We start from the raw sequence: 15,388 nt of genomic DNA on the forward strand, positions 1-15,388 counted from the left end.
AAGCATAGATTTGCAAGATTTATTGTGTTTGTTTTAGAAGATTTGCAATGGTTTGAGAGAATGGATTTGCAGAGGTTACAAGAGAAAATGAATCCTTCTAACAGTTAAAGAGATTTGAGGAGATTCACTTAGTTTTACTATAAAGTACCCTTTATGTATTTTTAAAATAAGGATATGCATAGAATTGAAGATATGGTAATGCAACTCTGCCTATAGTATGTGAGTCTGTTACGGGTGGCATTTTGCATTAGTTTTTTACTCTTATGAGAAAAGTCCACTCTGGGTTTAGTTTTTTAATTATTAAAACCTTAAATTTAATAATAATAATTCACAATTAATTTAATATAATTAACACTAATTTTATTTTATTTTAAATTACTTTTATAACTAAGGATAAAAATTTAATATTTTATTTTTCTATTATTTTTTAAAATGTATCCCTAAAAATGTATTGTATATTAGTTTTTTTTAATTTTACTATTTCAAATAATTTTTACTAAAAAATATATTAATCATAAATATCATTTATTAATAAATATCATTTCATATTACTTTAATAATTATGGACATTTTGATAATTTTTAATTTCTACCAATTAAACATTTTTTTATTTATCACATCAATCGAATCCTTTACTAATTTTTACAAACTTTACTTCACAATTCACTCTCAATTACCTCTAACTTCACTCAAATAAATATCAAAATTTATCTTCAAATCCATCAACTCACTATCCCATAAATCATATCTCCAAATGAACAAAGCCTAATAATGATTACAATCTTAAATATCATAGTTAAATAATAAATTTAAAATTTACAATTTATTGAAAGGTAAACTAATTAGTGAATTTTTTATTTGTATGGTATACATTGTGTGTTGATATTTATGTATTGTTTGCATTAAAGCATTTTCAACTTGAATGTATTTTTAAAAATGATATATAAGCATTTATTTGAAAAAGAAAATTGGTAGGGTTGGGAGTTTTGAACTCCTAGGGCGAGATAGAGTGACGTTTAAATGTGGGAAACAAGAAGAGAAAAATCCACCCACCATCATCTCATCATTATGCTATTTCTTTTATGGGTTTAGCCTACTTATATGTCATGTTTGGTTACCATATCTTTAAGGAAGAATATGCACTTATTTTGTCAACCCATTCTCCTACTTTTTTTAGTTTATAACTACACATCTACTTTCCTTTTATTTTTAGTAATAACAATAATAATGTGATTCTTATTTTTGAAATATCAACTTTACAATAATGTGTTAATACTTTAAATTAAAAATATATATAATTAAAATTGTTGAGTGTATGACTCTTAAAACAAGTGACTCAAACTGATTGTCTAAATTTACTACATAAAATATAGAGTTATTAACTAGTTTATGGAGCTTACGGTTTTGGATCATTTAGCTTATATATTTATCAACTTTTTATATAATATATTTGACATCTTATAATTTTTTAACTGAGGATTAAATATATTTTTTATCATTAAATTTTGATCAAAAATTGAAATTTACTTGTTTCAAACTTTAAATATGAATAAATATAATATTTTTAACTTAAATGTTTTAAATTTTTTTAATGTAAGAAACATATTTATATCATTGTTTGAATTATTTATATTATTTAACATATTATAATTTAAATATTAGTCTAATTTAATAAAATTAAGGTTATTAACTTAAAAAAATTATATATTTTTTTTTTAAAATTTGAGAATCAAAAGTATCAAAATTTAATACAAAAAATAAATTAAAATTACTACATACATATTTAATGATTTTATTATTTTTCATATTTTTTGCATAGCATATATATCACAACAAACAAAAATATTAATATCTCAAATGACTTTTTTATACTTGGTGTCAAAATATCTATCTCCTTTTAATAAAATTTTATATATTTCCTAATTTTTAAATGGACAGCATATTTATATCTCTTAATTATTTTAAAAGATAAGCAGTGTGAATTAATGGGGTAAAGACACGCGTTTTAATACCCACCGTCAATGACTTCAAATTATTCAAATCAAAATGCAAATGAAGTTGGCATTTTGGTCTATGCATCTCCACTTCAGGAATGGAGAATATGCAATGCTAGACTAATGATACCATCACACATTTTTACACAAATTACAAAGATAAAATTATCGAAAAGATATAAATTTTTGTATTATTTTAAAAAAGAAGAAAATAAAAAGTGAGTAAAAATAATATCAAAGAAATGTAAAATATTTAAGTGTGTCAAAGAATTTTTTTCATACAACTAAAACTACCACTAAATTTAACACAATTCAAAGAAAAAGGTTCAACTCAACATAAGAACCACTACTTTTACTTAATAAAACCTTAAACCCATAAAAAAATAAAATAATAGTTTGACATCGAAGAATAAAAACTGATTTACGTCTTAATTTAATAATATATATTATTTCAAATTAAAAATTAAAAAAATACAATTAAAATGTTCAATTTTCTCTTACAAGTTTTATGAAGAAAAACAAAATAAAGAGAACATGAAAAAGTAGACGCGTAAACCCCCATAACGAAGGAAACCCATCGAAAAAGAATTGTAAGATACACGTAGAAAACATAAATAATGATGGTTAATTAATTTTTAAAGACTTAATTAGTGATTTATTCTTTAAATTTATTGGTTTGGTTCATTTGATTCTTTTATTATTTTTGGATTCAATTTAATTCCTAGTTTATAAAAAGGTTTAATTTAATCTTTTGTATTGAGTTAACATTAACGCTTTTGGTGGAAGATAAAGATGTCACATAATAGTTTTTTAAACTCCTGATACTTGAATAAAATTTTGATATCTTTTAAAAAACTTACATCATCTATAATTTCGTCTAGTAGATATATATTATTGCTGTGAATATTATTTTAAATATCTGTAATGTTATATATGTTTTTAGTTATCTTGTTTTACTTTATTAATTTTGTAATATTTTATTTAATAAGTTTATGTCGTTAAATGAAATATTATATTGATAGGATTTTTTTAATAATGAGTGCAAGGCTTAGATTTTTAAAAAAGAATTAAAGCATTAATAGTACGAATTATGACAATTTTAATTTAATTTTATTTAACCAGGAATTTTGTTAACAATGTTTGTTTGGATTTACGAATTGCATCCATCAAGAGTTTTAGACTTGTCAATATAATAAATGGATTTGCATTATATATATGAAAAAGTAGAACATTAATGTTTATTTTATACTTTAGTATTAATAGTTTTAATATTAAATGTTGTTAATTAAGCTGTTTTAAGTGTAAACTTTCATTCTTAATGTATAATAATAATAATAATTTAAAAATGGTTTAATTTTAAAAAGACAGTGAGACAGTAGGTCAAATGGGTCAGTATAAAGTATACGTTGAACTCTTTTTTCAAGAGATGTTGAATTTATCATTTAATACCAAACTCTAACATTAACTTCAAGTTATACTATGTTAATAAACAACGTAAGATTAAGTTAATGAGATAGAATGGGTGATGAACATTCCTAGACTCCTAGATTCCTAGACTAAGAATGTTTAAAAACTCCAATTAAGAAAAAAAGGCACAATAATAAATTATAAAATAGAAAAGTATAAGTGAATTGTCAACAAGGAAGGGAATAATATAATAAGTCTTTCTTACTAAGGTTATTTGACTATTTTAAAAAGTTTTAAGATAAATTTGTATAGTGTTAAAGTATCTTTAAATTATGAGAGTTATATACAAAAAGACAAAATATTAAGGCATTTAAATTATGTTAGTGTATTAATTCTTTTATTTTAAAATTATGAAATTAGAGAGTATTTGTGGTAATCGTGTTGATCATAATAAACAGAGTCCATTTGCGGTATCTAATAAAAGTAGGTAGTTTCTTCCTGCTCCTTATAACTTTCTTCCTGGATTTATATAAGTTTATTATTTTTTAATTATATAATTTCAAAATTAAAAAGTATTTTTTAAAATGCGTAATTCAGAAATCATTTTTCATTTAAATAAAATTAGATTATACAACTTTAAAGTAAAATATAACTTTTAATTTAATCCAAAAAGGATGAAATGAGAAATACAGGAAGAAATTGACATAAGAACATTTATGTTTTCGGCCCATAAAGATCGGTTAGCCTGGTAAGCCCATCGATATCACGGATCCGTTTTTTTCTTTTTTTAATTAGATTTTGTATACTTATGATTAATCAATGTTATTTTTATGATTAATGTAAAAATATCTTATCGTTTTTAATTGAAAAGTAAATTGAAACTATATTTTATTTTTAAAAGATTCTTAGTGTGTTTCCGTAACAACACATGTATAAAACTGAGTGAAAATAATAGATGATTGTGAATAATTGACTTATTTTATAAAAAATAAAATTACAATTAGATTATATAACTATCCGGTCAATCATGGATAAAACTGTCGACCATCAAATAATGAAATAATCGCAAATAAGATCAGTTATTAAGAATAATTAGGTTTAACTTAAACCAGGTTACTAGTGTATGTGTTTAATTGGACTGATCCTATTTAGAAGTCCAACACTAAAGTCTATAAATACAAGTTTGATATCCAAATAGTTTATATATTTATTGTAAAACTATTTAGACAAAAAATAACTTGAACATCAAAATACTTTCTGTAAATAACATTTGAATGACACTAGTACTAGAACATATTACGACCTAACTTAGAATTAAAAGACAAGCAAGATAACTCAACCTCGATCTCATAGACAAAAACAATAATTAAAATCTGACATCAATAAAAATGTGTTTATTATTTTGAACCACATCTATTATTAAAAGGGATAAACAAAAAGAAGCATTCATATATAGTTGATAATAGAAGAAACAAAGTGTTTTTTCTAAATGACATTACATAAGGAGTTAAAGCATAACTTATTGCGAAAATAGAAAGAGACAGACATATGGGTGTTGAATTATTCAAAGCCAAGGAGAATTGCGAATAGGTGTAACAACAGATTTAATTTGCAAGTATTTGTGAAGGGCCTCCATGCCCAAATCTCTTCCAAATCCACTCATCTTGTACCCTCCAAAAGGAACTTCACTCCCCGCAACGAAATAGCAGTTTATCCAAATAATGCCTGCACGAATAGATCTTGACATTGTGTTTGATGTATCCAAATTGTTTGTCATAATGCCTGCTGCTAAACCGTACTTCGTATTATTCGCACTTTTAATTGCTTCCTCTATTGTCCTGTTTGTATGCCATACTTAAATTCAATCCTCATCAACAAATCCACAAACCCACAAACATTACATAACTAAATTCTGAAACTTACTTAAATTTCATCAATGCCAATACAGGGCCGAATATTTCCTCTTGTGCTATAACCATGTCGTCCTAAACAAGTTTTTGTATCAGAAAAATGGAAACAAGATTGTTAGTTATGAAACTAAGTTGTTAAAGATAGCCACAATATATAGAAAGAAATCACCTTTACGTTGGAGAAAACTGTGGGTTCAATGTAGCAACCTTTATCGCCAACTCTGTTACCTCCGGTCAAAAGTTTTGCACCCTCTTTCTTTCCGTGCTCAATATAGGAAAGTATTTTCTTGAATTGGTCCTTGCTAGCCTATGTAGAAAACGAGTTAAGATAAATTTCACTGCAAGTAGGAATGAAAGTGAGAAAAAAGAGAAAGTAAATGAATGTTTACTTGAGGCCCTTGCTGCGATTTGGGATCAAAAGGATCCCCAACGACCCAAGCTTTTGCCTTCTCCACCAATTTCTTTTCAAATCCATCATAGATCCCTTCCTGGACATACACGCGAGAACTACCAACACAAACTTCTCCCTGAAAATCATAAGCGACAATTGGCTCCAAATATAAATGTGGCTCATTATATTATACAAGAAAGATCAAAATTTTGTAACAAAAAAAGAAAAAGAAAAACTGACCTTGTTATACATGATGCCCATGATTGCAAGCTCCACTGCCTGGTCTATATCAGCATCATCGAAAATAATGAGAGGAGACTTGCCTCCTAATTCAAGTGAAACTGGTTTTAAATTGCTCCTAGCAGCAGCTTGCATCACTTCGCGCCCTACTTCAACTGAACCAGTAAAACTGACCTAAAGGTGCACAATACAGAAAAGGAAATTGAAATTATTTAGCAGTAAAATTAGTTAAGAAATTGATAGCTGTAAATATTTGAAATTATCACCGCATCAATTTCCATGTGCGAGCTTATTGCTGCACCAGCAGTTGGGCCAAATCCGGGTACTACATTCAGCACTCCATCTGGGATTCCAGCCTTTAAAAGGGACAAACCTAGTTAGTGCAGACCTAAATCAAACTCATTTTGCTAACATTTTTTATTGAGAAATGCAAGTGTGTTGATACGTACGAGCTTAGCAAGATGAGCATAGAACAAAGCAGAGAGAGGTGTTTGTTCGGCAGGCTTGAGGACCATGGTGCAGCCTGCTGCTAAGGAAGGGCTAACCTTGATGAAAAATGAGTGACTGGGTGCATTCCAGGGAATTATGTGTCCCACAACACCAATCGGTTCCATCAGTGTATATGCATGGAAATTTCCGTTCACTCTTAGTACTTCGCCGTGAATTTTATCAGCAGCTCCTGCATAGTAACGCAGAAGATTTGCTGCTGCTGGAATTTCTCCAAACTTGTTGGAATAATACAACTTTCCAGCATCCATGGTATCTAATGCTGCTACTTCTTCTATGTTTTCTTCAATTAGGTCGGCCCATTTCATCATTATCTTTGCCCTCTCCTGTTCTACCATACCAGTGTTAATATCAATTAACATTGTTTAAAGAGGATCACGGACGATAGAAGGGAAAAGAATGACGTACAGAGGCAGCCATGCGAGGCCATGGACCTCGGTCGAACGCTTCACGTGCTGCTGCAACAGCAACATCAATGTCTTCTCTGTCTCCCTCACTCACTCTTGCAATTACCTCTTCTGTTCTTGGATCTATAGTCTCAAATGTCCTCCCTTTTTTGTTTAGATTTAAATAATCACGAACCAGTTTGTTAACAATGACAATGATTTACGGTGTTATATACTAAAAATTGACTAATTAAGCTTTGAACATTAATTAAAAACGAAAAGTAACAATAGTTATAATCTACAGTAAATGACAGTATGAACCTGATATGGAATCAACAAAATTTCCATTGATGAAGAGCTTGGTAAACTTGATGGTGGGCATGTTGAGGAAGGAGTTGTTGTGGGTGTCACTGGAAACAGAGAGAGCACTCATCTTTGCCAGCATCTGGTCTGAGAGGTTCCTTTACAGTGGAATTTATGATCATGATAATGTACCTATATATAAAAACAAGAACATGAATGGGTGCGTAGCATTATTCTCCACCTAACCTCACTTCATTTTCTGTTCATTAAAAAAATGAAATAATTAACACGGCGTTTCTCTTATGTCTGTTTGATTCTACGTATCCAAGATATCTCTGTTCATGAAGATGTCCTGTCGACTAAGAAATAAGAAGAAAGTGCAAAATATAAAACAATAAATGCATCAATCGGGAAATAAATACATCATAATCTTATATTCAGAAGACATGATAAATTATATTTTAATATTGATTGAAAAATAAAATTAATAAAATTAATTAACATATTATTATTTCAGCATACAACTTTTTTATAGATTCAAAGTTTATCATATTTTATTATTTTAATTAAAACTTATATATGTTTAGCTATTTATTTCTTTACTTTTTTAAAAATATATTAAGAACAAAATTATTCTATACAAAATTATTGGTTCAAAAGATCATTTATTGAGAAGCATGGTGAGTTTTTTAAGTTATCTCTGTTGCAGTGTATTGAACGACTTTTTCATTTAAAATCATTTATTAAAAAGCATGTTTTTTTTTCCTAAGTTATCTCTGTTGCAATGCTAATTGGACGACTTTTTAATTTATTTTTTCTAGATTCTGATAGCACTTTTAAGATTTTTTTGCAACTTTTACTTCAACAAAAATGTTTTTATATTTGTAGCTCTAGGTGGAGCAATCATACCATTAGAGAAAAATGATTGAAAACTATTTGCTCACAAGTATCGTTTCTGTAATATAACATTAGCAAGTGCTCACAAAAAGTTAACATTAAATTATGAATATTTTAACAATCATGTAAATGTGAGATATGTAATCACTTCTAGCTGGCATCACTACTCACTTAAATTTAAATGGGAAAACTATATTTTCTTAAAAGAAAAGTAGAAACTGACGAAAACTGGGGAGTGTGAAATGCATTATCAATTAATATACATACATACATACATACATACATATATATATATATATATATATATATATATATATATATATATATATATATATATATAAATTAACTATATTCATTTTGTAAACTAAAACTAAATACTTAACATTCATTCTAGAAAGAACCTCTCAAAATAACATAAATGAAATGAGTCGAATTTGTATTGTAGAGCTTACATGGATCGAACTTATATGGTCGATTTTAAGTTATCAAGCTTATATGAGTTTATAACTTCTTTTTGTTATTCTGTTAGGTTTACGTGTTTTCTTATGTTATGTAGATCCTATGTTGTATACATAATTCATTTTTTTTTCTTTTTACAAAAGTAATTTTTACACAATAATATTCATTCATTCTCTTCTTGTTGAGCTGAGTATTTGTTCAAATATACAAAGTCTTCATATAAAATGATGAATATCTCTCTCAACACGTCGTTAAGTCATAAGAATATAAAACTTTATCATATATTTGTTTTTCAATTTTATTTCAAACTTTATAATTGATTTTAATTTGTAAAAATATTTTATTTTTCTTATTTTTAAACATCTAAATATATCAATAGTTTCTCGTTTTCTATTTTTAATTTATATGTAACCAATTTTAGTTTACTGAAAAGTTTTTTTTTTTCTAGAGAAGTTTATCAAAGAAAATATAAATGTTAACGATATTTTATATTTTGATTTTTAAAATTGTTTTCTTGGTTTCCATGATGTATTTTGATTATATGTAATGAACAATAAAAGTTGTTTTGTCAATTTCGAGAGAATTGTAATAAAGAGGAATGGAACAGACCCAAAGGTTGACCAATGTGTGGGACCTGAAGGAACAATCAAAGGGACACGTGGCACGAGGCACAGAGAACAGTGATGTGGTGTAGTGAGAGAAAGTATTTTTTTTCTATAAGTATAGGGCTGCATTTAGTAATGACAGGGTGCAGAAAGCAATAGCCGATGAAGAAATACCTCGTTTAAAGCCTTGAGATTCGGAAGCCCAAGACCATATATTTTTGGATTTTGCTGGTGTTTTACGCCCAACTCCAACGTTGCTGATCATGCCTTCAATTTGAGTGTTACTCCCTCCACCACCCCATCTTCTCCCTCCACCTCCCCAATTTTTTCTAAATTCCAATCTTACCCTTTTTACTTTTGCTTTTATCTATTTTACTTTTTATTTTTTAAAACCCTAATCCTCTTTCACTTTCACTCTTTCCCTCGTAGGCAAGCCCCCACCCCACTTTCACTTTCTCTCTTTTCAATTTTCACATCCATTAACACCATTCTCCATTTTTGTCTTTTCTTCATTTTTTATTCTCGAAAGCTTAGTTACGTTATATTATATATGGTTTGATAACTTTTGTCATATTTTTTAAAAAGTAATGAAAAAAGGTTGATAATTTGAACAACAAATTTCATGTGGTAGTTCATCAACATATGTGAATGTGAGGATTTCTCAATGTGGTGTAGATTTAATAAACTAGTTCTGATATTCAAAGTCACATGATGTAATATATGGTGGTGATGTAGAGAAGGTGAAGGGAACTCGTGACACTGTTGGCGAAGAAGATTGTAGGGATTAATTAGATTATGTGTTAACAAATGTGAAAATTGAAAAGAAAAAGAGAAAGTGAAAGTGGGGGTGGGGGTTTGGCTCTAATAGAAAGAGTGAAAGTGAAAAAGTAAAAAGTAAAAAGGGTAAGATTGAAATTTAAAAAAAAATTTGGAAGGTGAAGGGAGAAAATGGGGTGGTGGAGGGAGTAACACTCCTTCAATTTTTAGGAAAGGCTATTTGAAGCTATAAGCAGCCCATGATGTAAGTTGGAAGAAAGTGTGCCACTGAGTTTACGAGAGTCTGACAATTTAATATTTTTTCAAATAACAAGTGCACGAATAAATAGATAAATATTACTTTTTTTTGCTATTTTCTTTCATTAATTTTTCATAATTGCACAGTGAAAACAACAAAAAAAGAAGAAGGAATTGACAATAACATTGTTGAAGAACTGATTTTCCACGACTTATGAGAAGTGGAAATTGATAATCCAAGTTATAGATAAATTCAAAGCCAAGGAGAATTGTAAAGAGGTGTTACAACAGATTTAACTTGCAAGTATTTGTGAAGGGCTTCCAAGCCATGATCTTTTCCAAATCCACTCATCTTGTACCCTCCAAAGGGAACATCATCACCAAAGGCAAAGTAGCAATTTATCCAAACGGTACCTGCACGAATCGACCTTGACACAGTATTTGCTGTATCCAAATTCTTTGTCACTATGCCTGCTGCTAACCCATACTTACTATTATTCGCACTCTTAATTGCTTCTTCAATGCTCCTGTTGTTCACATATCATAATAATTAACATAATAAATATCAGAACACAACAATAATCAATAAGAAACATGACAACATAACCTCAAAACAAACTTACTTAAACTTCTTCAACGCCATCACAGGGCCAAATATTTCATCTTGTGCTATGAGCATATCGTCCTAAACGGAAACACGATGGTTAGTTATCTAATTATGCTAAAGATAATTAACCTTTTCATGACTGGAATTTACCTTTATATCAGAGAAAATTGTTGGCTCAATGAAGTAGCCCTTATTGCCCAATGTTTTACCACCGGTTAAAAGCGTTGCTCCTTCTCTCTTTCCATGCTCAATGTATGAAAGAATCTTCTCGAACTGTTCCTTGTCAACCTAACATACAGAAAATTGTTAGCTGATTGATGAACATCATAGTATTTTCCGAACTATGTTTTTGTACTTTAGAACTGGTGTAGACATAATTGTGTCTTGCCTAATTTTCTTACCTGTGGTCCTTGTTGGACTTTAGGATCAAAAGGATCTCCAACCACCCAAGCTTTTGCCTTCTCCAACAATTTTTTCTCAAATTCATCATAGATCCCTTCTTGCACAAATACACGAGAACTTGCTACACAAACTTCTCCCTACAAGAAACTAAGTGTTGGCAAAGGCATAACATAATCAGATGGTATTTGTATTTGATTACCAAAAGCACTATCACCTTGTTATATAGGATCCCGATCAAAGCAAGCTCAGCAGCCTTTTCTACATCAGCATCATCGAAAATTATGAGGGGCGACTTGCCTCCTAATTCAAGTGAAACTTGTTTCAAGTTACTCTTAGCTGCAGCCTGCATTATCTCACGACCCGTTTGGGTTGAACCGGTAAAGCTGACCTGAAGGTGCCACCAATTTAAGAAACATAATTCAAGCAGTGTTCTTTAATTAAGATCGTTATATAATTGTAAATATTTGAGTCTGTAAAGCACCTTATCAACATCCATGTGTGAACTTAATGCAGCACCAGCAGTTGGGCCAAATCCTGTCACAACATTGATCACTCCATCTGGAATTCCAGCCTTCAAAGAAGAAGGAAAACCATGGTGAAAGAGCCATGCATGCTTGATATTTGTTGAAAATGACACATACGTACCAACTTAGAAAGATGAGCGTTATACAGAGCAGAGAGGGGTGTTTGCTCAGCAGGCTTGATGACCATGGTGCAACCAGCAGCTAAAGAAGGAGCAACCTTAATATAAAACATGGAATTGGGAAAATTCCAAGGAGTTATGTGTCCTACAACACCAATTGGTTCCAGTAATGTGTACGCATGGAACTCTCTAGACATTTTCAAGACCTCTCCGTGAATCTTGTCGGCAGCACCTGCATAGTAACGTAGAGTGTTTGCGGCTGCTGGAACTTCCAAATTCTTACACATGTGATACAGCTTCCCTGCATCAATGGCATCCAGTGTTGCAAGTTCTTCTGCGTGTTCATCAATTAGTTCCGCCCATTTCATTAGTATTTTAGCTCTGTCCTGATTATCAAATCCATGTTGTCAGTTTTCATGAACAAACCTCAAAATTACGTGAAAACTTTTACATTTGAAATAATTAACAGTTTAATGACCTTGTACTAATAATATAAAACAATATTTTGCTAAATAAAAATGTCATCAGCATAACTTTTGATGTTATTAGTGTAAAATTCAACAAATTAAATTTGAATTATTTTGGTTTATTTAGTATCAGTATATGAATTAATCAGTTTTAATTAGATTTAAGTGAATTTAAATTAAATTATGTATTATCCAACACAAAAAAGGGAAATCAGAACAATCGAAAAAAAATAAGATAAAAGAGAAACTGAATAAAATTTGCTAAACAAGCACGTGAAAATTTATTCTCCATGACTATAATTTCTTAATTGAAAAAAAAAAAGTGAATAAGATTATAACTGAGACAACTTTTTTTGTACCATCCTTACTTCCTAATAATGCTCTTAGTGTGTTTCAAATGTAAATATGATTTATATGTAAAAAAATTAAGAGGTCTTAAGTAAAAAACAAATTTCCAATTTTAAAAACGGTATGTAATAATTTAGAGATAGATAAGATGTCTAATAAGTTTTTTTTTCCAATCAATCCAAACTGTCTAATTAAAATTAATTTTATTATTTTGTCATCATATTGTTATAAATTAAAGTACTACCTTTTTAAACTTTAATTTTATATCATTTTATATTTGTATCCAATATTTCACTTAGGTTACTCGACATTATTATAAGTCTTTATTTAACAAAATTTAAGTGGAATTTGTTTAGAAATATTCATGTAAAAGTTTATGAATTTAGTTTAATGGATTTTGGTATTAAATTTAATTTACTCTGACGACAAAATTATACACTAATATAATTTTAAAGAAAATTGTAAAAAAAATGTTACTATTATAAAAAACTGAATTAAATATATAAAAATGATAATAGAATTTTTTAAAATAATGATTAAAGTGTGAAGAATAAACAATATCAAATTGAAATTCGTAAGATCGACAGCTATATCGTGGATCACACGGTTTAGCATTAAATATTCATGATGACATTATTCTTGAATCACAACAATATTAATCTCAGATTTTCTCGGGTTTCTTATTTACTTATACATATTCAATTATATCTGAATAGTAAAATTAAATATTAACTAATTATTTAGGAACATGACTCTATAAGTAAATTTGTCACTTTCGTTTACTTCGACTGCTAAACATACTCCGGTGTTTCACCCTAAGTTCATCCTTTAAATTTCAAATTTATCCTCTAATTAATAAGATTTAGTAAATATTATCATAATAAATTATTATATTATTCATTTATGATTTTATTATCATATTAAAATTAACATTTATATTGTGTTTATTATTTTAATTTATGCTGAAAAATTAAAATATTCAATAACAAATAAAACTAATAAAACGTATATATGTATTCATAAATGAAAGATTTATGTAAGTTATTATCATAAAAAATATTGTATCAAATACGAAAATATGAAAAGAAAAACATTGAATCTCGAAATTCAATGTTTCTTTTTTGGGATTTTCATATCTGTTTTTGATAATTTTTTAATTATATTATTTATAAATGTTTATTAGATTATTTTAAAATATTTTATTATATTAATTTTTAAATGTTTAACTAGATAATTTCTATGAATTAATTTAATTTATGAAAAAATAAATTTATTTAAAATTGATAAATTTATTTAAAAATGATATGAAAAATTTAAAATATGTTTTTAAGTTGTGTTAAATATTATTAATACATTAAAATAATTTAAAATAAATATTAAATATTTACAAACAAAATTATTTAATTTATAATTAATTTAATAAATTGAAATATTTATATACTTAGAAGATTTTAATATTTTATTAAAAAATAACTATATATATCTTAAAATTATAAAAATAAGATATTTTAATGGAGATTGAGAATTGGATCAAAAAATCTGATCAAAAGATTTTTCTACTTTTATTAAAAATTAATCACGTTTTAATTAGGACATTATAGTTATTTTAGAAAGTTTTGAAGATGTAACCTTTGAAAATGCAGGTGGAAATGCCCAAGATACTCTCTTTATTACTATATAAGGTTTTTCGTTAAAAAAAAAGAAATCATTTAATATTTTTTATTTATGATTGAAAAATGGATAATTAAAAAGTAAAAAAAAAAATAGACAATAATAGAAAGGAAAAATAAGCGTACAGCGCCAGACATGCGAGGCCAAGGACCAAAGTCAAAGGCGTGACGTGCTGCTTTAACAGCAATGTCTATGTCTTCCTTATCTCCTTCGCTGATCCTTGTTATAACCTCTCCAGTTCTTGGATCTATGCTCTCGAATGTCTTTCCTGTCAATAATACAGAGAAAACAAAACGAAAGGTGTTAAGAAATGTAGTATAACTGGTGAATTTTTAAATTTATTTCAATTTCATAAAATCAATTCGTAAAATAAAATTTATGTTGATTATATATTTTAAATTAGATTAATTTTTAATTACAGGACTTCTGATAAGACCACAAAAAAGAGTGTTCTAAAAAGAAGAAGACGATGACCTGAGACAGAGTCGACAAACTCTCCGTTGATGAAAAGCTTGGTGAACTTGACCGACGGGAGCTTCTTGACGGAGGCAGCGTCGCCATTGCTAAGACCTGACATCACTCTGTTTCTACTTTTGCTAACCAAAACAGAATTGAAATGTATAATACAAACATAATGAAACCAAAGCACTCATATATATACACGCCACAAATATCATCCAAGGGTAATAAAATAAAAAGAATAAACTCGCTTCTTTATTGACTTTAGATGCCTATTCTGTAATATAATATCCCAAACCTATAATAAATGTAATATATTATTATATTCTATTTCTATTATATAAAATATAATTTAAATTTATGAATTTATTAAGTAGGGGTGACAAATATCATATAATTTTTTTCACCCTTAAAAAAATATTTTTTTTCTTTCATTTCATTAACTCATAATTTTGTCTGCCATTTTTTTAATATTTGAAAAAAATAAAAATAAAAAATAGTACAAATATTTTATTTCAAATGCCATCTTCCTTGTAAAATAATGTTTACATTATATTTCTTTCTCCCACTTATTTTCCATTACCACTTCCTCCAATCAGTTCTACGGAAGTTTTCCTTCACCAACCCATTAATCATTCCATTAATTATCAAAGTTATTTTTTTAATTACAGAGACGAT

General features: G+C 28.0%; 2 protein-coding genes across 2 annotated transcripts; both read right to left on the minus strand.

The window, feature by feature from the left end:
• Positions 1–4,830: 4,830 nt before the first annotated feature.
• Positions 4,831–7,335, minus strand: LOC124830000 (aldehyde dehydrogenase family 2 member C4-like). The gene is made up of 9 exons (XM_047303587.2): positions 7,157–7,335; positions 6,858–7,000; positions 6,392–6,775; positions 6,209–6,298; positions 5,943–6,116; positions 5,701–5,838; positions 5,481–5,618; positions 5,325–5,386; positions 4,831–5,239 (listed from the first exon to the last, which is right to left on the minus strand). Exons 1-9 carry the CDS (start codon positions 7,278–7,280, stop codon positions 4,966–4,968), a joined length of 1,527 nt encoding a protein of 508 aa, XP_047159543.1. The 5' UTR covers positions 7,281–7,335; the 3' UTR covers positions 4,831–4,965.
• A 2,867-nt stretch (positions 7,336–10,202) lies between these two features.
• On the minus strand, positions 10,203–14,884 carry LOC124829999 (aldehyde dehydrogenase family 2 member C4-like). The gene is made up of 9 exons (XM_047303586.2): positions 14,726–14,884; positions 14,377–14,519; positions 11,768–12,151; positions 11,604–11,693; positions 11,337–11,510; positions 11,122–11,259; positions 10,871–11,008; positions 10,737–10,798; positions 10,203–10,640 (listed from the first exon to the last, which is right to left on the minus strand). The coding sequence occupies exons 1-9, from the start codon at positions 14,826–14,828 to the stop codon at positions 10,367–10,369; spliced, it is 1,506 nt and encodes a 501-aa protein (XP_047159542.1). The 5' UTR covers positions 14,829–14,884; the 3' UTR covers positions 10,203–10,366.
• Positions 14,885–15,388: the final 504 nt, after the last annotated feature.

This window comes from Vigna umbellata, chromosome 1 (genome assembly GCF_029865625.1).
Source record: "Vigna umbellata cultivar VRB3 chromosome 1, Vumbellata_1.0, whole genome shotgun sequence".
NCBI lineage: Eukaryota > Viridiplantae > Streptophyta > Magnoliopsida > Fabales > Fabaceae > Vigna > Vigna umbellata.